This window comes from Dipodomys ordii, unplaced genomic scaffold (genome assembly GCF_000151885.1).
Source record: "Dipodomys ordii isolate 6190 unplaced genomic scaffold, Dord_2.0 Scaffold64, whole genome shotgun sequence".
In the NCBI taxonomy this organism is placed as follows: domain Eukaryota; kingdom Metazoa; phylum Chordata; class Mammalia; order Rodentia; family Heteromyidae; genus Dipodomys; species Dipodomys ordii.
Window position 1 is genome coordinate 287,818 of NW_012267280.1, and position 26,582 is coordinate 314,399.

At 38.0% G+C, this 26,582-nt stretch overlaps 1 protein-coding gene and 2 pseudogenes across 1 annotated transcript; 2 read left to right on the forward strand and 1 right to left on the reverse strand.

Annotated features, from left to right (window-relative positions):
• Positions 1–2,821: 2,821 nt before the first annotated feature.
• On the forward strand, positions 2,822–25,823 carry LOC105990255 (vomeronasal type-2 receptor 116-like). The gene is made up of 7 exons (XM_013022615.1): positions 2,822–2,895; positions 5,228–5,374; positions 13,837–14,140; positions 15,602–16,405; positions 17,982–18,209; positions 23,913–24,036; positions 24,901–25,823. Exons 1-7 carry the CDS (start codon positions 2,822–2,824, stop codon positions 25,821–25,823), a joined length of 2,604 nt encoding a protein of 867 aa, XP_012878069.1.
• Positions 7,007–7,472, reverse strand: LOC105990363 (annotated as a pseudogene).
• Positions 19,286–20,180, forward strand: LOC105990249 (annotated as a pseudogene).
• Positions 25,824–26,582: the final 759 nt, after the last annotated feature.

Consider the following 26,582-nt stretch of genomic DNA (forward strand, 5'->3'; position numbering starts at 1 on the left):
GCCCAGGCCCAGAGTTCAGGCCCCACAACTGGACACCCCCCCCAAAAAAGTGAAACAAGTCGACAGTGGTACTCACCAGATACTGTTGGAAATGAACTCTATAAACTGAGGGTAGGGAGTCAAAGGCACTGTGGGAGAAAATGGAGTGGCTAACACTGTTCAAAAAGAAATGTACTCATCTTACTTGTGCAACTGTATCCCTTGTACATTATCTTTACAATAAAACTTAAATTAAAAAATAGATTCCCAACAATGGTTGGTTATACTCTACAAAACTTCTCCTAAATTTAGCCTCAGAATGAATTCAATTTATGTACTAATTTTTTAATTTTTATTTTTATTGTGAAAATACCATACAGAGGGTTTACAATTACATGAGCAAGGTAATGAATACATTTCTTATCAAGCATTGTTGTCTCCTCCTTTGTTTCTCCTTCCCATCTTCCCCACCATCCCTCCCCCCTTCATCCCTCCACCCCCCTACTCCAAAGTTGTATAGTTTTTTTTTTACATAATGTATTTTACATCTCATTGTTGCAATAGGTCCACCTGTATCCCTATTTAACAATTGTTTTTTTTCCCCTTCCCCTCCACAAATTATACCAACATCAAATACAGTGAAAAAAGGGTTATACCATGGGGGAGGGACATGCAAAGCAACAAAGAAATATCTTATATCTTATAAATATGTTAAAAATATTAACAAGAAAGAAAAACCATTTGAGTCCTTATCTTGGGGTTCATTTCACCTAATATCAACTTATCTGACCGTTTCAGTACTAATATTTGATGAAAGGTATAGAGGCAAAATAGTGCTACTTTGCTCAAACATGATTGGAAGTACTTTTCAATTAATACTTCCTTAATTACCCTTTATTACATTATAAACATTACTTTTATGAAATATAAGTATATAGCAATTCCTTGTTATATTATCAATTAATGTTTTTAAGATGGGCTAATAGACTGAAAACATTTATCTCAAACAATTCAAGTAACTCATTATGGAAAATATTATTTCATACAACTTTATTGAATTCTGCTTTATAGATTCATATGACTACCACACATGGTCACATAATGGCAATTCTTTCTATTCTCTTTTTTAAAATTCTATTTTCTTGTGAAGATGTTGGATAGAGAGGTTACTGTTACATCAGTAAGGTAATGAGTACATTTCTTGTCAGGCATTGTTACCCCTCCTTTGTTTTTCTCCCACTATCCCTTCCCTCTTCTAACTTCCCCACTCTATCTCTTCTTTTATTTTATAAAAATTTTTATGTTAATTTTATTTTATAAAATTATTGTAAAGGGGATGTACAGGTATCTTTCTCTTCTGTTCATCACTTCCTCTTTCTTATCTTTCATATTGTTAATACTATGATTGATTAAATATCCAGTTGTGGAATTCTATTATTTTTACTGCTGTTACAATTTACAATGCTTTAGACAAAATGTGTGAATGTTGCCTTTTGAGGTGGCATTATTTAGGACATGAAAATGTATTCTTATATTTGTAACATCTTCAATATATTTATCCAGTTATGGTTGTTAAGATATTTGTTTCTAATTAACTTATTTTTCATATTCCTTCTGATATAAAAAATTTTATTAATGGAGTTTAACATTTACTACTGTGTAAAACACTAAATCCAGATTTTTATGATGTGCTTTATGAGGCTACTGGGAGAATATTTTGTTTAAGTCCTTTGTATAATTTTTGTTAGTCTAGCAGCTTGAACATTGGGCCTTGGCACTGTCCCTGATCATTTGTGTTAAAGTTTAGTGCTCTATCATTTCAGTCACAGCTCTACTTTGAAACTTTTAGTGGTTAATTGCACGAGGGTATCATGGATTTTCCTGCTCAACTTTTACTTTGAACCATGAACCTTAGATCCAGCCACCTGAGTAGCTAGACTTAGGCATGAATCATGGGTCTCAATCTCTTGTGTAATATGCCTTTTCTTGAACTCTGGGCCTGGGCTCTGTCACTGAGCTCAAGGCCAGTGCTCTACCACTTGAGCCGCAGCACCACTTCTGGTTTTTTGAGTGGTTTATTGGAAATCAGAGTCTCATGGCCTTTCCTGCCCAAACTGGCTTTGAACTGTGATCCTCAGATCTCAGCCTCGTGAGTAGCTAGGATGACAGGCTTGAGCCACCAGAGCCCAGCTCTGATTCTTGTTTTTTGACAAGGCACTATATCTTCCTAACTTATCCTAGATGTTTCTAGATTTACAGACTCCCCTGCCCTTTTCTGATTCCCTCTGAGGGAAATGGGCTCAGATTTTTTTTTTTTTGGGTCCAGTCGTGGGCCCTGAACTCTGGGCCTGGGCGCTTTCTCTCAGCTCTTCAGCTCAAGGCCAAGGCTCTACCACTTGAGCCACAGCGCCACTTCCGGCGTTTTTCTTTTTGCTTATATGGTGCTGGGGAATCGAACCCAGGGCCTCATGCATGCAAGGCAAGTGCTCTACCATTGGGGCTCAGATATTTTTGTGGTTGCTTTGGGCAGCAGTCACACATTGTGGTTCCTCACTTCGCACTAGGGAAATGACCACTCCCCTGCTTCTGTATATGGCAGTTCCCCTCCTGAATTCTGTGGAACACTGTGAGATGCCGGGTAGAACATTTTGAACAACTCAGAAACTCTGGAAAGTCTTGTAACAGACTCACCTGTACCCAGGTCACAATGCCAATATTTTGCGCCCAAATGGCATTGGGAATGACAAAATCAACACAAAATGATTCTAAGGAGATAGAGAAACTGCACTTACTACTTATGTAAATAAAGGGTAAAACCTTTCATGTTATCTGCAATACGATTATGAGCAAAAGTGCAGTAGGTTTCCTCGTAGAATACCTGGAAAATTTGGAAACATTAGTTTTATCTGATACAGTGTAATTCTTAAAAATACTAAGTGGAAAAATGATTCATTGTAGAAGATTCCTTTCTCAGCATCTTGGAAGCATCTTCTAGCTGCAAGGAGAGTTCTAGTCTATGATCCAGGCAGGTTACCCATGGTTGCAAAGGTCTCATGTGTGTAGACACAAACAAAGTACATGGGCTGATTAAATAGTTCCACTAACAGAGCTTCTATCTCTATGCCACATTACAGCCATCTTCTAGACACTGTGGCCAGGTAGCTCGTGATCCCCTCATTTGTGAACGATCCTTGTTTTCTTTTTCTTGCGGGGGTGGGGGGCAGGGCGGGGATCTGGTCGTGAGCCTGAACTCTGGGCCTGGGTGCTGTCTCTCAGCTCTTCAGCTCAAGGCTAGCACTCTACTTGAGCCACAGCGTCACTTCTGGCATTTTTTTCTGCTTATGTGTTGCTGAGAAATGGAACCCAGGGCCTCAGGCATGCAAGGCAAGCGCTCTACCACTGAGCCACCTTCCCAGCCTGATCTTTGTTTTCTTAGACTCTGGAAATTCAGAAGCTAAAACTTAAAGCTCTACTGTATAGATCACAAAAACAATGAGACATTTTGTATAGGCTGTCACTTCCTAATTAAAACCTAAAATAGCACAGTAGATGAAAACAAGAATTTACAGAAGGGATTACATCAAACTAAAAGCCTTTGGCAAAACAAAGCAGTCACTAGACGGAAGAGATGTCCTACACAATTGACCAATTAAATATCTATCTGGCAAGTAATTCATAACCAGAATATACAAGAAGCTCAGAACATAAACTCCTAAAGCATCAACAAGCCAATGCACTAATTGGAAAACAAACTTAAGGACACTTCTCAAAACCAGAAGTATAAATGGCTAGTAAAGGAAATGCAAAGCAAAACAACAGTTAATTATGTTTCATTCCACTGACAATGCTGGTAAAAAAATGTTGGTAATTTTTTTGAAATGTTGGTAAGAAAGGAGGGAAAGGGGACACTTACACACTATTCATGGGAATGTAATTTCATGTGACCATTGTGAAAATCAGTATGTAGGTTTCTCAAGAAACTATAGATGTATGATATGAATGATATGAATGAGTGCCCCACCTTATGAAACTAAAGCATACATGTACATGTGTAAATAATCCGTATGTCCAGCTAACATATGCTACTAAGAATTTAAAAGTAAGGATTCAAATCCTATATAATGTAATAAATATACAAGTGTAAAATGCCCTTGGAAATATCATTAGAGTAATTTTTCATTTTCCTCCTGCAGTTTTAAAATACATAGTGATGTATATTTTCTGAGACCCAGTGCATGATGATGGGTAAGTGTATCCCAATGCACATCCAACACTACAGCCTTGTACAGACTGCTCACTCTTCTGAAGTAGCTCTGTTCTTCAGAGCCACTGAAGTCTCTTCATGGAATTTGGACCTAACATATGCTGGCAAGTTAAAAACATAGAGTTGCAAAAAAAACATAGAGTTGCTTTTAATATTGACTTAAGTTTGTGATAGAGAAGAATTTCTTCTGTTATTACAAGTTCTCAGACCACTGCATCATGAAAATGTCTTCATCTATGTTAGCATATTAATAATGATCTCTTTGAAGGGGAAAGTTTAGAATGCAAAAGTAGAACTCAATATCAACACTGACTTTGAGTTATTCACATGTAATCGTTAGTTTCAGCAACATCATTGCTTCCTCAGGCAACAATAAATAGGCACATTTCTCGAGGCCTCTGCATATGGAATTCTTGTGGAAATCTCCCTGTATCAACCACCATGTTCTGTGGCTGTTATGGACATTGTGTGTGTGAACTGACCCTCTGGGTGTGATGCTCTCAGAACTTTAGTTGATCTCACAGGCATAGACTTTGTCTGGACATTTCACCATGCACAGCACATGGCATCCTCTGAGGCGATCCTGTTGCATCATCCCAAATGGCTTTCATGAAAATATCTCCAGGATAACTCCATCTCTCAGGCCTCACTGTCTGCTGTCTTGGATGAAGTCATAACTCCTGGGGTGAAGAAGGCATATGCACAAACATGTTTTCAACTCATGTTTTTCTCTTGAATGAAGGCCACAGATGTAGAGCTGCAGGGTATACTTTTACACATGACTTCTGGGGCTTTGATGTAAGGGAAGCTATAGTGTAGAGCTCTATCAATAAAAAGACACATATGCACATATAACATGTATATAAATGTACATACCTGACAAGAGGTCCTCCCTTCTAGACAGAATTTCAGTGCGGCAGAGGCTTCAGGGATGTATCTTTTGTCTTTCACACTCCTACTTCTCCAACTTCCCCTCCCTGTCAGGTCCTTGGCTGGCACTAGCTGCTTCTCTGCTATGAAGCACCGAGCACACATGGATGGAGATGTGATGATCGCTGGGTTTTTCCCTCTCTACGCTTTGGGAATCGATCGTAGTAATAGCGATTCTTCCAGGCAAGAAGACCACACACCGTAAGTAACTCATCATTTTATTCTCATTTACTGTTCTGAGGATGGGCAGTGTCTGAGGGAGCTCTGGGTGCACACATCAATGTTCCGTCTCCTCTCCACTGACCTCCTGTCCCTATTACACCAGGAACAGCTCAATTTCATAATTTAGTCTTTTATTCACTGCTAGAAGGAGATGTTTCTATCTTGTTCCATGTATCTTCTACTTTCCAGGTTGGTAGGGTCTTCACTTTAGTCCAGAAACTCTGTATCTTCTCCATCTCAGGTGCCATCACAGAAAATGAAGGAATGTTATTATAATCAAGCTGAATCCCTGGAATGAGTTGGGTCTAAAAGGCTGCAGCTACATTTTCTGTCAGTAATCTGAGAACTTTTCCTTATTAACACCTATATTTTGAAGACATGGATACAAATTCTTATGGAAGGTTGGTGGCTCATGCCTGTAATCCTAACTACTAATGGGGCTGATATCTGAGGATGGAGGTTTGAAGCCAGCCCAGGCACAAAAAAAAATATATCTGTGAGACTTTAATCTCCAATTAACAAGCCAAAAGCTGTCAGTGGAGATATTTCTCAAGTGACAGAGTGCTAGCTTTGAGGAAAAAAAAACCTCAAGGGCAGTGTCTGATGCACTAATTTCAAGCCCTAGGATTACCACACACAAAGACACACACATACATTATTACTATAGACAAGTAGATACTGTTGCAAACAAAGCCTTTTGTCATTATTTCATATCAGAAATGTTCCACAATCCAAGTGTTACCAGACAGATCAGCATTATCAAAGATCCCTTAAGGGAGAATTTTATCTGCCCTACTGTATTCTCCTGTACTTGTACACATGCATATTCTTGGCTCTTCCTTGGTACCAGAGAGTTTCACTAATAAATAGCCAATAAATAGAACAGAAAAATGACTGTGAAAAACTTCAAGAAATTCTAGCAAACTATCTGGTTCCTACTATAAAGGAAACTGTCATTCTTTTTATCATTTGCACTTCTTCTCAAGTGCTACTACGATAAGTATAGGCTAATGTAGCTGCCCAAAGATGAGAGCAGAGATCACAGGACAAGAATTAATCTCTTCCCTGCTATAGAAGATAAATATATATATGTATATATACATGTATTATACATTTATATGTATATATACATATATATTTATCTTCTTATATATATATATCATATATATATACCCTTGTCTTATATGTCACTGGTGTGTTTTTCTTTCTTTCTTTTGTGTTGGTCCTGGGAACTGTCACTAATCTGTTTTGCTGAAGGCTAGTGCCCTAGCATTTGAGCCACATCTCCACTTCTGGCACTTTCTGGTGATTAATGAAGATAAGAGACATACATACATCGCTGCCCAAGCTGGCTTCAAAACACTACCCTCAGATCTTAGTCTCCTAAGTATCTAAGAATACATATGTGAATCACTAATGCCTGGCTTAGTTTATTCTTTTTATTCTCCACTATTTAACCATGTTTAGCTGATTTTCATTCTTTTAATTTCCCAAAATGTTTGAGTACTTTTGTTACTGTGCTAGTATAAACACATTGAGTATTATGCTTTCAGCCAATGGATGTTTTTTTTTCTTTTTTTGGAAGGCTTTTACCGTTTATTAATCCCTTTCTGAAAAATTTGTCATCACCACAGGTCTAGTCATTGCAGGATCTTTATTCCTTTGGCTGTTATCCAATCTCCAGCTCACTTCTTGCCAGCTCCAACATTGGCTTTTGCAGTCGCTCTAACTTTCTAAGTTCTGTTTTTGCATTCCTTTCGCTGTTTCCTCAAGGTCTTTTCTTTTCATACAGGCCATGTCTTGCAAGTCTGTGTTTGGGCTCATTTTCCTTTACATAATCCAAAGAATCAGAAATCATGCCAAATCCAGTTGTTTTGCCACCACCAAAATGGGTTCCGAATCCAAATACAAAGATGACATTGGGTGTGGTCTTGTACATTTTAGCAAGTTTTCGACGAATTTCTGTCTTAGGTACTGTTGCCTTTCCAGGGTGAAGGATATCAATGACAATCTGCTTTCTCTAAAGTAGTCGGTTGGTCATGTACTTCCTGGTCCAGATAGTTACTGTTTCATTCATGATGGCAGCAGATCTTCAGACAGCCAAGGAGGAAAAGAGTTGATGGATGTTTCTTATTTACCCACAGATATGTAATGAAGTCTGGTTTAGGATAGTAAAATTTTATGCATGTTATTGGCTATGTATAGCAATATTTATCCACTAAGACTTTCTTGTAGACAAATGGAGCATGGCAATTAGATATCAGTAGGTGAGAGATCTGACTGAACTCTGCAACCACTGATGTTACAGCAATGTTTCTCAATTGTTACACAATATGGTGCTTGTGTCAATTCTCTGGTTCATATTGAAGTTCCACCATGCATGTCTCATACTTTGAGTAGTGTTCACTCACTATATTTATGACCATTTTTATATCTTATCCCTCATCCATTTTCACTCTGCCATATCTGTCTTCTGCTCATTTTCAGAGTCCTGAAAGAGCTAGGATTAGAGGCAGTAGCCATGGTGACTAGCTTGCTTTGCACTCTGGATTGGCTTTTTTTCTCAAGGCTGATGTTCTATCACTTATCTACACATCCACTTCTAGTTTATTGTTGATTAACTGGAAATAAAGTGTCATGGACTGCTCTGCTGCAGCTGGCTTTGACTCAAGATCCTTGCCTCTCAGCCTCCTGTTCAGCTAGGATTGCAGGCATGAGCCACCAGTACAGGTAGTTTCAATTTCTTGAGGAATCTCCAATCTTTTTTATACATTTTTATTGTAAAAATACTGAACAAAGGGGTTACAGTTACATGAGCAAGGTAATGAGTACATTTCCTATCAAGCATTTTTACTTCCTCCTTTGTTTTTCCCCGACCATCCCTTCCCTCCCATCTCCACAAGTACATTCCCTCTCCCACCTAAATTGTAAAGTTTGTTTTTCAAGATAATATCTTGTGCATCTCATTATTACAATGGGTCAACCTGTATCCCTATTTAAGCACTTTGTGTTTTCCCTTCCCCTCCCCAAATTAGAGAAGTGTATTTATAAGATGCAGGGCACTGACATCAAATACAGAGAAAACAGGGGTTATGCCACAGAGGAGGAACATACAAAGAAACAAACATTGCACATTTTTAATGTACAAACATTGTACATTATAAGCATGTTAGCAACAATAGCAAGAAGGAAAAAAAACACATGTGTTCCTATCTTGGGGTTCATTTCATTTATCATCATCTTATATGGTCATATGTACATAGCTTTTGAATATCCAATCTTTAAGTTTCATATAACATCACCAAAACTGCAATCTGTGTCTGGGTTGGTAGGCAACCCATTTATAACTGATTTGTATTTTCCTGATTGCTCAAATGATTGAACCTTTCATTCTTTATTGATTTTCCATTTATACTTTTTCATTTTTAAATTGTCTATTCCTTGATTGGATTATACTACTGGTGATTAAGTTGTTTTCCACTATGCTATTATTCCTCTGTGCGATGAATAGCTAGCAAGATATTTAACAATGCATTTGGCTATTCCACCATTTCTTTCATTGTGCCAAAGCTTTTTAATTGGATAAAACCACAACTACTTTACATTTCCAGTGCTGGGAGTGCAATTTAGTGCCTTGGGAATGAGACAAAGTATTCTACAACTTAGTCAAATCCAGAGCCTAATTCTTACTGTCATTTTATGAGCTATTTGAGTTCTATTTGTTACCTATGTATGTAGGTTTCCTTCCATTTTCTCTACTACTTGTAAAGTTCCAGGTTCTATTAAGAACTGACCAATTTTAAGTTAAAAAAATTCAAGTTGAAAGATAGAGCTTAGTCTCAGTGTGTAAATGGAAACCCAGTTTCACAGGGCCACTCCATTCTAAGGGTGCTATCTTTAGGCTCTGTATTGTTTGGCAACTTCTCCAAGAATCAGATATCTATAGTTGTTTGCAATTACTTCGTGGTCTTATATTTCTTTGATCCATGTGTCTGTTTTATCATTTTTTTCTGCTATTATGGCACCACAGTATAGAAAAACAGATACAATGATACTTCAGTATTATTCTTGTGCCTAATTATAGCTCTGGCTAATGGAGGATTTACTTTTTTTATATATATAAAATTTAGTCTTCCCTGGTCTATTTCTGTAAAGAAAGTGATGGGGAATTTTGATGGAGACTGCACTGAATCTGTAGATGGTTTTTCAGTAAAAATGATTATTTTCACCATGCTGATTCTTACATCCAGAATTATGGGAGGTTTGTGTTGATATGTGTACTTTTGTTGCTTTACCCTCTGATTGTTAATGATTTTGATTCAGTCTGATCACCATGTCATTTATGTAGAACCTCTTCTTTGCCTTATTGAATACTATTGTGGTTTTTTCTCTGATACTTTTTCTTCTACTGATTATTTCAACTCCTTCTACTGAGTTGGGATTTATTTTCCTAGTTTCTTGAGATGCAGTGTAGGGCCTTTAGTACAGTATCTGCACTCTTGATTTAAGCAAAGAGCCTTACAATTTCATTTTTTCCTCCTTTTTCTGTATATTCTGATATTCTGTGTTTTTGCAAGGAAATTTGCCTCAAAAAACAATTCATTTAATCATGTGCTGATCATTTAATTAACTTGAATAATTTATTTATACATGGTTGAAAAATAATTCATTTCTAAGGTTATGTGCATATTTTCTGTTTTTTCTTATGTTATCTGCATATGTGCATGAGAGACTCAATATGTTAAAAATATGGTTAGTTTTGTTTCCTATCCCATGCTATTTCCTGGAAAATTCTCAGTAGGTTCACAAAGATGATTTATTTAGACTTTGGTGAAACTGCTATGTAGGTTTATGCGAAGCTCATCTTGTCAGGGGGGAAACTGAATTCCAGTACCTCCCTGTTGATCTTCTCGATGATCTGTCCATAAAATCTTCAGCTTTTATTGTGTCGAGGACTATTTTAAAGTTTGCCTGAGTATAGTTAAATGTTTGGATAGTCTGTCAATATTCATTAAGAATTGCTATGTCATCTTGTTGATTTGGTCCCTTCATCATTGCATTGCAAACTTGTCACATTTTACTGCTTTGATTAAAGCCTATTTTTGACGTGATTTGGGATGGATACTTCTGATTTCTTTTGTCTTTCATTTGCATGGACTGATTTATTGCATTCCTTTTTACACACATTGTATATTATTAGAAAGGCGATGTACAGGCTGATTACAGTTATGTAAGTTAGATAAAGGGTAATTTGCTTTTTGACCATTGTCACTTTCCTCACTCTATTTTTCCCTCCCATTCTCACCCACAAGTTGTATAGTACATTTTGCATATAGTGTCTAATGAGAACTGCTGTTGCACTTGTTCCTCCTTTCACCCATTTTGTGTCCTCATTCTTTCCCCCAAACAAATGAATGAACAAAAGAAAAGATAAACCAAAACAGCAACAAAGAAAAAGAATCCCTAGTTTCCATTTCCTGGAGTTTATTGCAATGAATATTATTTTATATGATCAGATGCACATAGATATTGTGCCTTTGCATTCTCCCTTGTTCTCATTTTGCAGAATGGCTAGACACGTGTAAAATATACCATGTCGCAGTGGGGTTTTTATTCACATTCTACTACAATGAGGGAAAACATGTTTCTCTGCATCTGGCTTACATTCCTTTCTTCCAGTCATTGAGGAACATTGATGGAGAATTGAGTTTCTTGGAATCAATAAATCATTTGGCCTCGAGTTTTCATTCATTATTGACAGATTTTCCTGCATTTCCATCACAGTCATTATTGACAGATCACATTTCACAACTGCCTTTATGTAACTTGTTTTCCAGGTTTTTTGGAGCTTCTCCCACACTTTCTTTCCTTTTAGAGACTTCAGTGGCTATTGAGTTCAATAGTGGAGAACATGGATTTCTGGATTAGGAATTTCCATTAGTCTGTTATGGATTTTGTGGTACTTAGAGGGTTTAAAACAGATTACAACAAGCTCTTTTGGAAGGATGACAACAATTCATGTTGGGGAGGATAAAAGAAACAGAGAAAATATGCACAAATAGTGGAGGGTTATGATCAAATCTGTAAGTGAATATACAGAAATGCTATAATGAAATCTTTTCATTGTATTTTTGTGCTTTTCTTTTTTATTTTTTATTTTTAATATATTTTTATTGTGAAAATACTGTACAGAGGGGTTACAATTACATGGGTAAGATAATAAGCACATTTCTTATCAAGCATTGTAGCCTCCTGCTTTGTTTCCCCTTCCCATCCCTGTATCCTCCTCACCCACCCCCATCCTCCCCCACCAAAGTTGTAAAGTTCGTTTTTTGACATAATGACTTGTATATCTCATTGTTGCAATGGGTCCTCCTGTATCCCTGTTTTTACAATTTGTTTATTCCCTTCCCCTCCACATATACCAACATCATATATAGTGAAAACAGGGGTTGTACCATGGGGGAGGGACATACAAGGCAACAAAGACATAATCTTATAAATATGTTAGAAACAATCGCATGAAAGACCTCTCTCTCCCTTTCTCTCTCTCTCTCTCTCTCTCTCTCTCTTTCTCTCTCTCTCTCTCTTTTGTCAGTTGTGGGGCTTGAGCTCTAGGCCTGGGAGCTGTCCCTGAACAATTCAGCTCAAGGCTCATGCTCTACAACTTGAGCCATCGCATCACTTCTAGTTTTCTGGTGCTTTTTTTTAATTGTGATTAAGTGATTACATAATTTCCCAAATTTCACAGTATTGTGGAATAATGATGCTCATTTAAAGTCACAAGCTCATTCTAACTTTCCTGGAGCAAATTATCTATCACGGTCTATAACATATAATGGTGTACACATATACACCATACATGTGATCAGCAGCATGGGGATATTTAGTAGTGGTTCGACCAGATGAGTGGAAGTTCTTTGTTTCTTAAGTCCTGTTAATTTTGTCGTATCACCTAACATTTTTTTCATTATATTTTAAAGAAAGTATTCCCTTTAATATTTTAAGATACAATATTAAATTATACACATGAAAACTGTAACTGCTTTGTATTCCTCCCCTCATTTGTAATATTAGATATCCAACTTTACATTTTTCCTATAGTAATCACTACATTTATTAATAATTTTTCCCCTCAGAAGAATTATCCTTACAATTTGTATAGCATATTTACTAGATTAGAATATTTTCAGATCAGTTGTATGGCCACTCTTACCAATAGGTTTTATACATATTTTAAATCTTATTTTCTTTAGATACTAGTATAATGGAATTGATATTCAACATAAGAGTTTATTAATACATTGCCTCTTGACCAATGTATCCCTTTTAACATTCTTACCAACTCCTCCCACACCACCTCTTCCTTCACTTTTCTTACTTAGATTATGTGTTGAATTTTTGTCATTTAACAAAGAAATTTATATAGATAGATAGATAGATAGATCCTTGTCATACATTTAATATGCCCTCCTTTACCCATCCCTTCTCAGTTTTCTCAGTACTGTGGCCTATTCAATGTATTCTTTTTACATTCTTCTCATTTCCCCATTCATACTTCTATCCCTCTTCTTTTTTCTTACCCCCCAACACATTCCTAGTACACAGTTTGTTGGGCTTTGACTTTATATTTCTAAAGAATTACACTAATTGTGTCCTCCATTGAGTCTCTTATATTTCAATAAATTCATTTATAACTTATTTGATGCTTACTTCCACTGTCACCCAGTTACTGAATCCCCAAAACATGAATATTTGCTTTTCTAAAATACTGTTGTCAAAATTTAACAAAACATTTTTGTTTTTTTTTTGTTGTTGTTGTTGTTTTGGTCGGTCCTGGGGCTTGAACTCTAGGCCGGCTCACTGTCCCTCAGCTCTTCAGTTCAAGGCTAGTGCTCTACCACTTGAGCTACATTGCAACTACTGGTTTTCTGGTGGTTTAATGGAGATAAGAGTCACATGGTCTTTCCTGCCCTGGCTGTTCAATATGTTGGGTCTGTAATCACAGCTTGGTATAGAATCTTCCTTAAAGGACACTTTGCTTCTGAAACATGCTGTTAAATTGAACACTAGCTAGCCTATCTTGCCATATAAACACATAACATAAATTGGGTGCTTAAAAGCACAAGATTTATTTTTCAAACAGTTGAAGCTATTATCTTATAACAAAGGAAACAGAATATTTGATGTTTCATGAAAGCCTAATTCATGTTTAAGAGACACCACCTTTTTGTTGTGGTGTATGTGGCAGTGGGGAAAAAGTCATTCTCTCTCTTGGCTTAAATACATTTCTGAATCTCATTCATGACATACTCCCTTCATGTCCTTACACTGCATTCATATTCCATCTCAACTGAGGCTAATATTTTAACACATTCATTAGAAAAGAAGCAAGCATTCAATGCAGCAAAGTCATAAGTTTTGAAATACTCCTAATTTCTATGCTCATTATGCAGGTTTGTCTTCAAGAACTATCAGTTTGTGTTGGCTTTGGCTTTTGCTATTGAAGAGATCAACAAAGACCCTCATATTTTACATAACTTGACGCTGGGATTTGATGTCTATGATGTTCAATTTGGAGCTTGGAGAGTATTTAAGAATCCCTTCATTTGTCTCTTCGGGAAGCATAAGATTCCAAATTACTCCTGCATGAGAGACAGCAAGTCTACAGCAGTGCTAACAGGACCATTAGGAGTAACATCTGCTCACATTGGGACATTGCTGCAACTCTACAGATTTCCACAGGTGAGGGATACAAATATGGATAATTTGGTGCCATTTTAAGTGTTAGAAGAGAATGATAGGAAAAGCCTGGATTTATGAGCCTATCAAATTTTATGGTATCAAAAATAACTACTCCAAGATAGTGGGTTATGTATATTCCTACAGTTTGGGAAACGAGATAGAAGAATTAGACTAACAAATGTATTATTTATTATTTCAAGTCTTACCAATAATTTTCTTGTTAAAAATGAGGAAATGGTAAATGACTTTGAGGTGTGATCTGAGGAGCAGAGGACTGGTAACTCACACCTGAAATCCTAGCTACTCAAGGAACATCTCCAATTAACCAACAAAAAGCAGGATGTGAATGTGTGGCCCAAGTGGTAGAGTACAAGCCTTGAGGTAAAAAGCCAAGCAAGTTGACCTTGAGTTTGTGCCCCTATACCAGCATGCACATGCACACAAACATAAGCACACGCGCGCGCATGCACACACACACACACACACACACACACAAGATATTATGTTGAGTATAACAAGTCTAGCTCAGAATGAGAAATGGAAATGTTAACTCTCATATGCGAAAAAGTTAGATCTAAAAGGTGAGTATGTAGTATAAAAAATATAGGACACACAAATGGCCATTTACATATATATATGTATGTGTGTATATATATATTATATTATATATATAATATATATTATATTATTATAATATATAATATATATATTATATATAATATATATATTATATATATAATATTATTATAATATATATAATATATATATTATATGTATATAATCAATCTGACTAAAGTATGGTATACATAGGGGTAGAAAACCATGGTGAAATTTCTAGAATTCCAGAAAGATGAAGCATATCTTGTGTAAGAAGCTAAATATTAAGTGAAAAAGGTAGAGAATAGGTAATGGATGGGAGGGAGAAAACAACACAATATTCAATGTACATATTTGAAAATGGAATGAGGAAAATCAGGGCATGGGTAGGGTTGATATAGATGGAAAGAGTTGATACAAATAGTGACAAAGATCAAGAGGCATTTAATAAGTAATGGGATAGGTTGTAAAACCATTAAATAATTCAAGTAGTTCTTTAAAAAAATATATAACAAAACCCTAAGCCGGGTGCTTGTGGAACATGCCTGTAATCCTAACTACTCAGGAGGCTGAGAGCTGAGGCTCTCAGTTCAATTCCAGCCCTGGCAGGAAAGTCCATGAAACTCTTATCTCTAATAAAACACCAGGAAACCGGAAATGGCACTGAAGCTCAAGTGATAGAACACTAGCCTTGAGCTGAAGAGCTGAGGGACAGTGCTCAGGCCCAGAGTTCAAGTCCCATGACCGACAAAAAAGAAACTAATTTTCACCTTCTTCAATTGCTTCTTAACATATTGAAAGATTGAAATTATGATGGATGGAAATCTTCTCATTCATGGATCATCCAATTTTCTTTCCCTTTAGTTTACCTTTGGGCCTTTTGATCCTGCCCTCTGTGACCATCACAAGTTTCCTTCTCTCTATCAGATGGCCCCAAAGGACACATCAATATCCACTGCCATGGTCTCCTTATTGCTTCACTTCAGCTGGAACTGGGTAGGAATTTTAACCTCACAAGATCAGGATGATTTGTGGATTCTTCCTGAATTGAAAGAAGAAATGACCAAGAATAGAGTTTGTGTAGCCTATGAGCTACTGATATCAAGCAATGGCATGTTACATATCATCAAAATCATGGCAGTTTATAACAAGATAAATAAATCTTCAGCAAATGTCCTCATCATATATGGTGACAATGAATCACTATTAGATTTAATGATGTTTATTGAGCAACTTTTAATAAAAGGCAAAGTTTGGATCATGAACTCACAGTGGGATTTAAAAACAAGGAGATATTTCATGCTAGGCTCATTCCATGTTCCTCTTATTTTCTCACACCATCATGCAGATGTTTCTGGATTCACAGATTTTATCAAGGCAGTTCATCCTTCCAAATACCCAGAAGACTTTTTTCTTGCAAAGCTGTGGTTTCTCTCTTTTAATTGTTCAGATGCTGATCCTGACTGTATAGTATGGGACAGCTGTTCTCATGATGCCTCCTTGGATTGGTTGCCTAGGCACATTTTTGACATCACCATGTCTGGAGATAGTTACAATATATACAACACTGTGTATGCTGTGGCTCAGGTTCTCCATGAGATGCTTCTTCATCAAACAGAAGTTCAAACAATAGGAAATAGAAAGTGGACAGTGCCTTCCCCTGCACAGGTAATTTCTTGTATATTTGATGACACACATCATGAGCAAAGGCACTTCCTGGAGAGTTTACTGTATGAAATTAAATATTTTGGGTGATTTTCCAAAACCCAGGAATTTTTTTAATATTTTTGTTGTAGTGATACTGTACAGAGTGGTGACAGTTACATGAGTAATCTATTGAGTACATTTCCTATCAATCATTGTTACTCTTTCCTTTGGTTTTCCAAATTTTTTTCCAGAATTTTTTTGTTGGTCATGGGGTTTGAACTCTGGGCCTGGGCACTGCCCCTGAGCTCATCAGCTCAAGGCTAGTGTTCTACCTCTTGAGCCACAGCACCATTTCCTGTTTTCTAATGATTTATTGGAGATAAAAGTCTCACAGACTTTCCTGCCCAGGCTGGCTTAGAACTGTGATCCTCAGATCTCAGCCTCCTGAAAAACTAGTGTTATAGGCATGAGCCACCAGCACCCAGCCAGGAAATTATTTTTGTTTCAATGTTTGTGAGGTACTCTTGACATGTGTGCAAATGGTCTTATGAATAAACAGGCCAATAACAAGAATAAAATATAATCCATATTTCTATAATGCATTTTTGTTGGTTTGTTGGTTTTTTAATGTTCATTGGTTTATTGCTGATCCTGAACCTTGACATGAAGGACTGGGTGCTGTCCCTGGATCACGTTGTACTCAAAGCATTTGAGCCACAGCACTACTTTCAGCTTTTCCTGAGTAGTATTTTTTTAAGATGAGTATTTTAGACTTTTCTGCCCAGGATGGTTTCAAACCATAATCCTCATACCTCAGCCTCCTGAGAAGCTAGAATTATAGGCATGAACTACCAGATCCTGGCTTATGAATTCATTTCATTACACACAACCTCAACATGCTCAAAGCTAATGTTTTGATAACTGTAAATTCAGCTTTTCCCTTTAAGTTTCTTGAGTAATAGCAAAAGATGATCTGTTCAACAGAATTATTCATATTTTTCTTGAATGATATAGTTTCATTCAACTTCCACATTAAAAGTTGAGCAAGCTCAAAGTATAGGCATTCATAAAAATTGATAGTTGGGGGGCTGGGAAGGTGGCTCAGAGGTAGAGTGCTTGCTTTGCATTCATGAGGCCCTAGGTTTGATTACTCAGCACCACATAAACAGAAAAAGCCAGAAGTGGTGCTGTGGCTCTAGTGCTAGAGCACTAGCCTTGAGCTGAAGAGGTAAGGGAGATTGCCCAGGCTGAGTTCAGGCCCCATGACCAAAAAATAAGTGAGATAAAAATTGATAGTTGGGAAAAACTGTAGCTAAGCAACTGAGTATTCTCTCACTCCTGGCTTTTTGTGTGGTAGTGGTTTCTCTTATTTAAAAAAGAAAAGAAAAAGAACATCTGATCCTTTTCTGAAAGACCAGGATCCAGAAAGATTATTTTCATTCCTCCATAGAATTTCTTCTGCAATACTTCATTAGGTGGCTGTGCTATTCTTGGATTCAGAAACAGAGCTTGAAGGCAATCAGTAGCTTTTCTTACTTCAGGTTTTCTACCTTAAATATGGGATGTACTTCAACATAAGATGATGTATCTCTTTTAGCTGCACCCTTTTCTGAAAAACATCCAATTTTACAATCCTGCTGGAGACCAAGTGATTTTGGATGAGAAAAGAAAATTGGAGCCAGAGTATGACATTCTGAACATTTGGAATTTTCCAGAAGGTCTTCAACTGGAAGTGAAAGTAGGAAAGTTTTCTCCATATGCTCTCCACGGTAATCAACTGTCTTTATCTGAAGATATGGTAGAGTGGGCCATAGGAACTACAGAGGTGGGTTGGATCTAATCATAATAATTTTAAATACATATATATAAGTAAAACTTGCCCTTTAAATTTATACCTTCCTGACTTGCCAGCAACTTTTTCCCATAACCTAGCTATTCATAGAGCTGAGATCTGAATATCACCATTTAAAATTAGCCCACACATGAAGGTCTGTGAGACTCTTCTAATTACCACCAAAAATCTGGAAGTGGAGCTTTGACTCAAGTAGTAGAGTGCTAAACTTGAGCAAAAATGCTCATGTTCACTGCTTAGACCAGGAGTTCAAGCCCAGAACTGACTACCACTAAAAAAAATTAAATGTATTCCTACATGTTGACTTCAAATATTATCATAAAAATAAATAATATCTTTCTTAGTAAGTTTCTAATATGATGATAAAGTGCATGATGAATCATTGTATTTGGTTGAAAGGCTGATTTTGCTCCTTTCTGTGGCGTTTTCATTCAATGGATACTTGACCTGCTACTTAGGCATCTTTGGTGAGAGGAGTCATTGAAGGCACCTGGGAAAAGAGTCTCACCTCATGGCCACTGGAGAACAAAGAAAAAGATATGATGGGTCTGTGGTTCACAAACCCCTATAAAAAGGATGTTTTTCTTCCAGGCTCTTCTCTATTTTACACATGAGGAGAAGACAACACATACTGACATGAACTGAAGCCAGTTCATTAGGGCTCTCCACCGGGACTTGCTTTCTCACCATGAGTTTCCACCTTTGATCCCAGACTTTTCAGTAGTTCAGTAGGCTACAAATCAAGATGGTAGCTCATCAGTCTTTGTGAATCATGGAATATAAAATCTATAACAGGGTTCCACCGGTGGAAGCCTAGAGGACCGTAGAAGGCCCGGTGCTGGCCACTCCCCTTTACTTCCATGCCCCCCCAACCCGCCTCAATATGCCTGGATACTGGATGGGCGGCTAGTCAGGCACCATGGCTCCAGCCGCCATGGCAGGGCCTGAGGTGGCCAGAGTTGGCGACACCCCCTCCTCCTCCTCCTCAGAGAAGTGATTGGCCCTGTCCCAACGCCATCCCCCTGGCATAGATGTGGTTAATGCGAAGGATGTGGATTCTGAGGAGCTTGCTCAGCAGCAACTTCCTCTGGACAGGCCCAGACAGGTCCAGGCAGGCCCAGGAGGTGGACCTATGCGTGCCAAGGAGGCAGGGCCAAGCGGACTCAGGAGGTGGGCACAGGCAATGTGGACTTGGAAGGAGACCCACCCCATGCTATGTGGGCAACAGACAGACATTCTCCAACGCACGTCTGGCCGTCTTTGTTCAGAGTCACCTTGATCGAGGGACGCAACTCCTCCTACACAGCAGCATTGATAAAGCCAGATGTCAATCCAGTTCTGTCACTCTATCGTGTCATCCATCTTTAGCCTGTTGATGTCTAGAACGTCTTCTATCTATGGCTTGCTAGGAAGAGTCTCAACGTTTGTGTTTCACCAGGTCAGTTCTAGAGACTACTGGAAATTCATCCACATGGGGAAACCCACAGACTTCTTGACTTGAGGTGCTGGCGATGGAGAAGGGATAATGATCCTGAGTCCCCATGTTGAAGAAATGTATGCCACCGAGCTTTCATTAAACCGTGACTTGGCAGCTGCAGAAGAAGCAGCACAGAGCCCTTGGTAGAAAGGAATGGTGGGTACAGGCCTCCAGTATGACTACAGCAGCTGCTTGAATTTGCCAGACTTCTGCGATCAGCCCCTGAGTTGGTTGAATTTTTAAAAAGTAAAGAAAAAAATGGAATGAAAGGTATCTGAATTGTCTTGGAGCCAACTGGAGGCAGGGTCCTCTGAGCGCTGGTTCTGCCTTCCGTGGAGAACAGTGAAGAGTGGGAGAAACCATCAAAAATTTCAGAAATCCGGTGACTTCATGGGGAGGAACAAGTGAACAGTCTGCAGGAAGTGTTCAGGAAAGCTGGCTCTCACCAGACTGCCCTACTGTGTTAGGGCGATGTAGAAAATAACTACTACGTCGGGACGACGCTGTCTTTGGGCTGCCCCAAAACCTGCCCTTCGGAAGACAGTGGAGGACCTTCAGGTGCGGCCCTTGTCCATAACGTGTAGGAAGTCTAAAAGCGAAAATACTAATCATTTTGTTGTAGTGTCCCAAAGAAATGCTGGTTTTGTTTGTTTTTTTAAAAAACCACAAAAACAACAAAACCCATCTTGGTTTAGTTTTGGCATGTCAGTATTTCCTAGGAAAACATCCATTTCGGCCAAGTTCTCAAATTTGTTAAACCATATTAACAGGCCCATACCAAGCATTGAAATGGAAACAACAATAAGAGACCTCCCATCTAAGAAAAGACCAGGACCAGATGGTTTTACAGGAATTCTACAAGGCCTTCATAGCAGAGCTCACACCAGTACTCCTCCAACTCTTCAATGAAATTGAGAGAGAAAGTTCACTACCAAACTCATTCTATGAAGCAATCATACTGCTCATCCCCAAACCAGGCAGGGATTCATCAAAGAAACAGAACTAGAGACCCATTTCTTTGATGAACATCAATGCAAAACTTCTCAACAAAATTTTGGAGAATCGACCTCAAAAATTCATCCAAAAAATCATATATCACAATCAAACAGGATTCATTTCAGGATGCAAAGGTGGTTCAATACATGCACATCAATTAACATAATTCATCACATCAACAGGAGCAAGGATAAGAACCACATGGTTATCTCAATAGATGCAGAAAAAGCATTTGACAAGATCCAACACCCCTTTATGAGGAAGGTTCTGGAAAAATTGGGAATCCATGGAACATTCCTCAATACAATAAAGGCTGTATATGACAAACCTACAGCCAGCATTATATTTAATGGTGAAAAACTAAACCCATTTCCTCTTAACTCAGGAATGGAAAAAGGATGTCCACTATCTCAACTTCTCTTCAATCTAGTATTAGAATGCCTAGCTACAGCAATAAGACAAGATGCAAATACAAAGGGGATCCAAATAGGGAAAGCTGAAGTAAAACTGTCCCTCTTTGAAGATGACATGATCTTGTATTTAAAGAATCCCCTAGACTCCACTCCCAAATTACTCAAGCTGATTCAAAACTTTGGCAAAGTAGCAGGGTATAAAATTAACCCTCAAAAATCAATGGCTTTTCTGTATACCAACCATGAGAAAAGTGTGGCTGAATTTAGGAAAGCAACTCCATTCGTAATAGTTCCACAAAAAGTAAAATACCTAGGAATTAACATAACCAAAGAGGTGAAGGACATCTATGATGAAAACTTTAAAAACCTGAAAAAGGAAATAAAAACAGAACGTAGTGGCAAAACCTCCCATGCTCCTGGATTGGAAGGAACAACATCGTGAAAATGGCAATATTTCCCAAGGCTATCTACAAATTCAATGTGATACCTATCAATATTCCAACCCCATTCTTCAAGGAAATAGAAGAGGCAATCCAAAACTTCATAGGGAACACTAAAAGACCCTGAATAGGAAAAACAATCCTCAACAGAAAGAACAGTGCTGGAGGAATATCAATACCAAATTTCAAACTCTACTACAAAGCCATAGTAATCAAAAGAGCTTCATACTGACACAAGAATAGACCTCGGGAACAGAAAGGAACCTACAGACCTATAGCCGTCTAATCTTTGATAAGGGAGCTAAAACAATAAAATGGAAAAAAGAGAGCCTCTTCAGTAAATGGTGCTGCCAAAATTGGTTAACTAATTGTAGAAAACTAAACAGAGATTCTTATATGTCACCCTGCACCAGAATCAACTCCAAATGGATTAAAGACCTAAGAGTCAAAGCACATGCTCTGAAAATATTACAGGATGGAATAGGAGAAACCCTAGTCTCCTTGGCACAGGCCAAAATTTTCTTCATAGAGACCCAGAAACACAACAAATCAAATAAAGGTTAGACAAATGGAATTGCATGAAATTGCAGAGTTTCTGCATGGCAAAGGACATAGCTAGTAAGATCAATAGAAAGCCCACGGATTGGGAGATCTTCACTAGCCATACAACAGACAAGGGTCTCATATCTAAAATATACCTGGAATTCAAAAATTAAATCTCCCAACAACAAATCCTCAAAGGAACAACAACCCAATAAATAAGTGGGCTAAAGACTTAAAGAGAAACTTCTCTGAAGTGGAAAGAAGGATGGCCAATAGACACATGAAGAAATGTTGAATGTCTCTAGCCATGAAAGAAATATAAATCAAAACAACATTGAGATACCACCTCACCCCAGTTAGAATGGCTATAATCAAGAACTCTAATAACAACAGATGCTGGAGGGGATGTGGACAGAAGGGAACCTTACTGCATTGTTGGTGGGAGTGTAAACTTGTTCAACCACTTTAGAAAGTAGTATGGAGGTTCCTCAAAAGAATCCACATAGATTTCCCTTATGACCCAGCAATCTCACTTTTGGGCATTTACCCAAATGTTCACAAACAAGACCACACTAATACTACCAGCAGAACTATGTTTATTGCAGCATTATTTACCATAGCTAAGATATAGAAGCAACCCAGATGCCTCTCAGGAGATGAATATTACAAGAAAATGTGGTACATATACACAAAGGAATTCTATGCCTCCATCAGAAAGAATGGCATTGCCCCATTTGTTAGGAAATGGAAGGACTTGGAAAAAATTATATTAACTGAAGTAAGCCAGGCCCAAGAAACATAGGTCCCATGGTTTCCCTTATTTGCAATGACTAGTATATGTTTGAGACAAGCAGAAAAGGTCAAATAAGTTGATGTTAGGTGAAATGAATCCCAAGATTAGTATTCAAATGTTTTTGCTTTCATGAAATTGTTTCTGATATATTTATAAGATGATTTCTTTGTTGCTTTGTATGTCCCTCCCCCACGGTATAACCCTGCTTTTATTTTATTTGATGTTGGTATAATTTGTGGAGGGGAAGGGCAAAAACAAATCGTTCAAATAGGGATACAGGTGGACCCATTGCAACAATGAGATGTACAAATCATTATGTCAAAAAACAAACTTTAAAACTTTAACGGGTGGAGGAGTGGTAGAAGGGGGGAGATGGGAAGGGATGGGAAGGGGAAACAAAGGAGGAGGCAACAATGCTTGATAAGAAATGTACTCAATATCTTTCCCATGTAATTGTAACCCCTCTGTATGGTATTTTCACAAATAAATAAATAAACAACAAAACCTAATATTCTGTGGATTTTTATCAGCTCTTTATTTAATTAGGGCCGTAATCCAATGCAGGCCACACTCCAATGATGATGAAGACAGATAGATAGATACTTAGATAGATTGATTTATTGATTGATTCATTTATATTTATATAAAATTGCTGTAGAGCCTCACTCCAAATAGAAGCAATATTCATTACTTCATGGAGATGGATTGTTTTTTAAAAAAGGAAGACTTGTAACAAAGCTGTGCATTCTGTTCTAAATGCTGGTTATAAGGTATACCCTCTTATAACTTTTACATGTTTAGAAACTGTTATTATTCAAGAAAACGTCTTTAAATCATGATAATACACATTTCTTGATATGAATATTTAAAAATCTGTAACAAAATTCAATTAATCAACTACATTTATCCGTAGAGAAACATCATCCTTAATAATCTGATTTTTTTAAACAATTGACATTTTGGAGCATGGGTATGAGTCTAAAGAGTTACTGACATACCTCTGACTTTCATCAGACTCCCCGCTCTGTCTGCAGTGAGAGTTGTGGTCCTGGATTCAGAAAATCTCCTCAGGAAGGAAAGGCTGCCTGTTGCTTTGATTGTAACCCTTGCCAACAGAATGAGATTGCTAATGGGACAGGTAAGTCCATGTCTTAGGAAGAAATTCTTCATTTCTCCCTAGTTTTCCTCAACTCAATGTGTATTAGTATTACAGATCCCATTTGCCTCCTCACTGTTACGGTGAATGAAATATGATAGATCATAATTTCGAATTACATATTTAGTAACATTTTCTGGTATATTGCAGGCAAAGTTATTACCTGGAATGCCTCTTATCATGAATGATTAGGACAAGGGTAAACTCTGAAATGAAATTAAGCATAAGTCTTATTAAGGACAGTGATCATCTTAAAAGTTACATTTTGTCCACACAGAAAAGATGAATCTTGCATTTTATTATTTTCAGTGCCCACAACGGTTCTTGGCACAGGACAAGTGTTCAGATAGGTGGATTCAGTTGAAGAAGTGAACGTGACTATAGAATGTTCAAGAGTGTTTTCTCTATTCCTACTATTTCCCAGATAAGTAGGCAAGACAAACATAATTAGATGAATTCAAACATGTGCCATAGGATTAAAATTGTTTTACAGAAACATGCAAGAAACTGTAACATGTGCAATTACAATTTTCAATAGGATTTCAGAATAGGATACAGTCCTGTTAATAAGAGTGAGGAAAAGTGTAGAAAATTATTGTTAGTACATTAGAATACCCAACTGTCACATTGTTAATATATGTGATAATCCCTGAAGGGAAAAATGTGAATGTAAAAGCCTGAATAAAGAAGAATATGGAAATGAGAATGGGTTATGATCTAGAAAAGAAAAAAATACTTTTTTTGTAAATGCTGATGTGAGTATAACATGTAAGTGAACAATTTCTGAAATTCTTTGAAGAAAAAAGAAGTTCACGAGAACTAATGGTAGTTTACACTTCTTATCAGATATGGAGCAATGTGTGAAGTGTGCTGATCATCAGTATGCCAACACACACAGAAATCAGTGCCTCCTGAGAGATGAAAGTTTCCTAGCTTTTGGAGATCCTTTGGGCATGGCTCTGGCCTGCATGGCTCTCTGCTTCTCCTTGCTAACCACTACTATTCTGGGGATATTTGTGAAACACCAAGACACTGCCATTGTCAAGGCCAATAACCAGACTCTCAGCTACATTCTGCTCATCTCCCTCATTTTCTGTTTCCTCTGTTCCTTGCTCTTTCTTGGACGTCCCAACACAGTCACCTGCATCCTGCAGCAGATCACATTTGGGGTTGTCTTCACTGTGGCTCTTTCCGCAGTACTGGCCAAAACGGTGACTGTGGTTCTGGCCTTCACTGCCATTTCTCCAGGGAGAAGGATGAGGTGGCTGCTGGTATCAGGGGCTCCTAACTTCATCATTCCCATCTGCACCCTCATCCAGGTGACTCTCTGTGGACTCTGGCTGGGAACCTCTCCTCCCTTTGTGGACACAGATGCACACTCTGAACATGGCCACATCATCATCCTGTGCAACAAGGGCTCCCTCACTGCCTTCTACTGTGTCCTGGGATACCTGGGCTCCCTGGCCCTGGCCAGTTTCACCCTGGCTTTTCTGGCCAGGAACCTGCCTGACACCTTCAATGAAGCCAAGTTCCTGACCTTCAGCATGCTGGTGTTCTGCAGTGTGTGGCTCACCTTCCTGCCTGTCTATCACAGTGCCAAGGGGAAGGTCATGGTGGCTGTGGAGGTCTTCTCGATCTTGGCCTCTGGTGCAGGGCTCCTAGGCTGCATATTTGCCCCAAAGTGTTACACCATCTTGTTAATGTCAAATAAAAATTGTCTGCATGGTTTCAGGGATAAAAGACTTAGTAGGAGAAATAAACATTCTTAAGATTATACTTATATGTTTCATTACTAACATGTTCTGTACTGTCTACAGTAATTTTTTTTTTGGCCCGGTCATGGGGCCTGAACTCTGGGCCTGGGCGCTGTCCCTCAGCTCTTCAGCTCAAGACTAGTACTCTACCACTTGAGCCACAGCGCCACTTCTGGCTTTTTTCTTTTTGCTTGTGTGGTGCTGAGAAATCGAACCCAGGGCCTCAGGCATACAAGGGAAGTACTCTACCACTGAGCCACCTTCCCAGCCCTACAGTGATTTTATATTCTTGTGCTTCTTAGTATTAGGAAACTTTTACTTCAATAAATAAGGATCTATTGTGCATTTTTCTAGTAGTGGTTGTCACAAGTGATCACCATTTAAAGAAGTTTGCTTCTAAATTTTTATTCCTCCTATTTAATCTACATATGATTCTATCATAAATTTTCTTAGTATCTTTTCACTGTTGTCTTTCTAAATCACTTTTCTTAATTTTTCAATATATTAACTTTCCTCTCTGCACACCACCATGTTGCGGCATCCTCTAATACATTTCATTAATATTTTACTCTTATCAAATTTTCATCTTTTAATATTATCCTTAGAGATTGTTTTGGTACTACTTGCATATTTCTCCTCACACATTTACCTTTTGAAGTATCCTGAGTCTCTTTTGTGGCACCTTTCTCGATGTGTCTGTCACTGTCTCTCTTTCTCTTTGCCATTCTCCATCTCCTTCTCTCTCATCAGTCCTCCCTCTCATGCTGCTTTCCT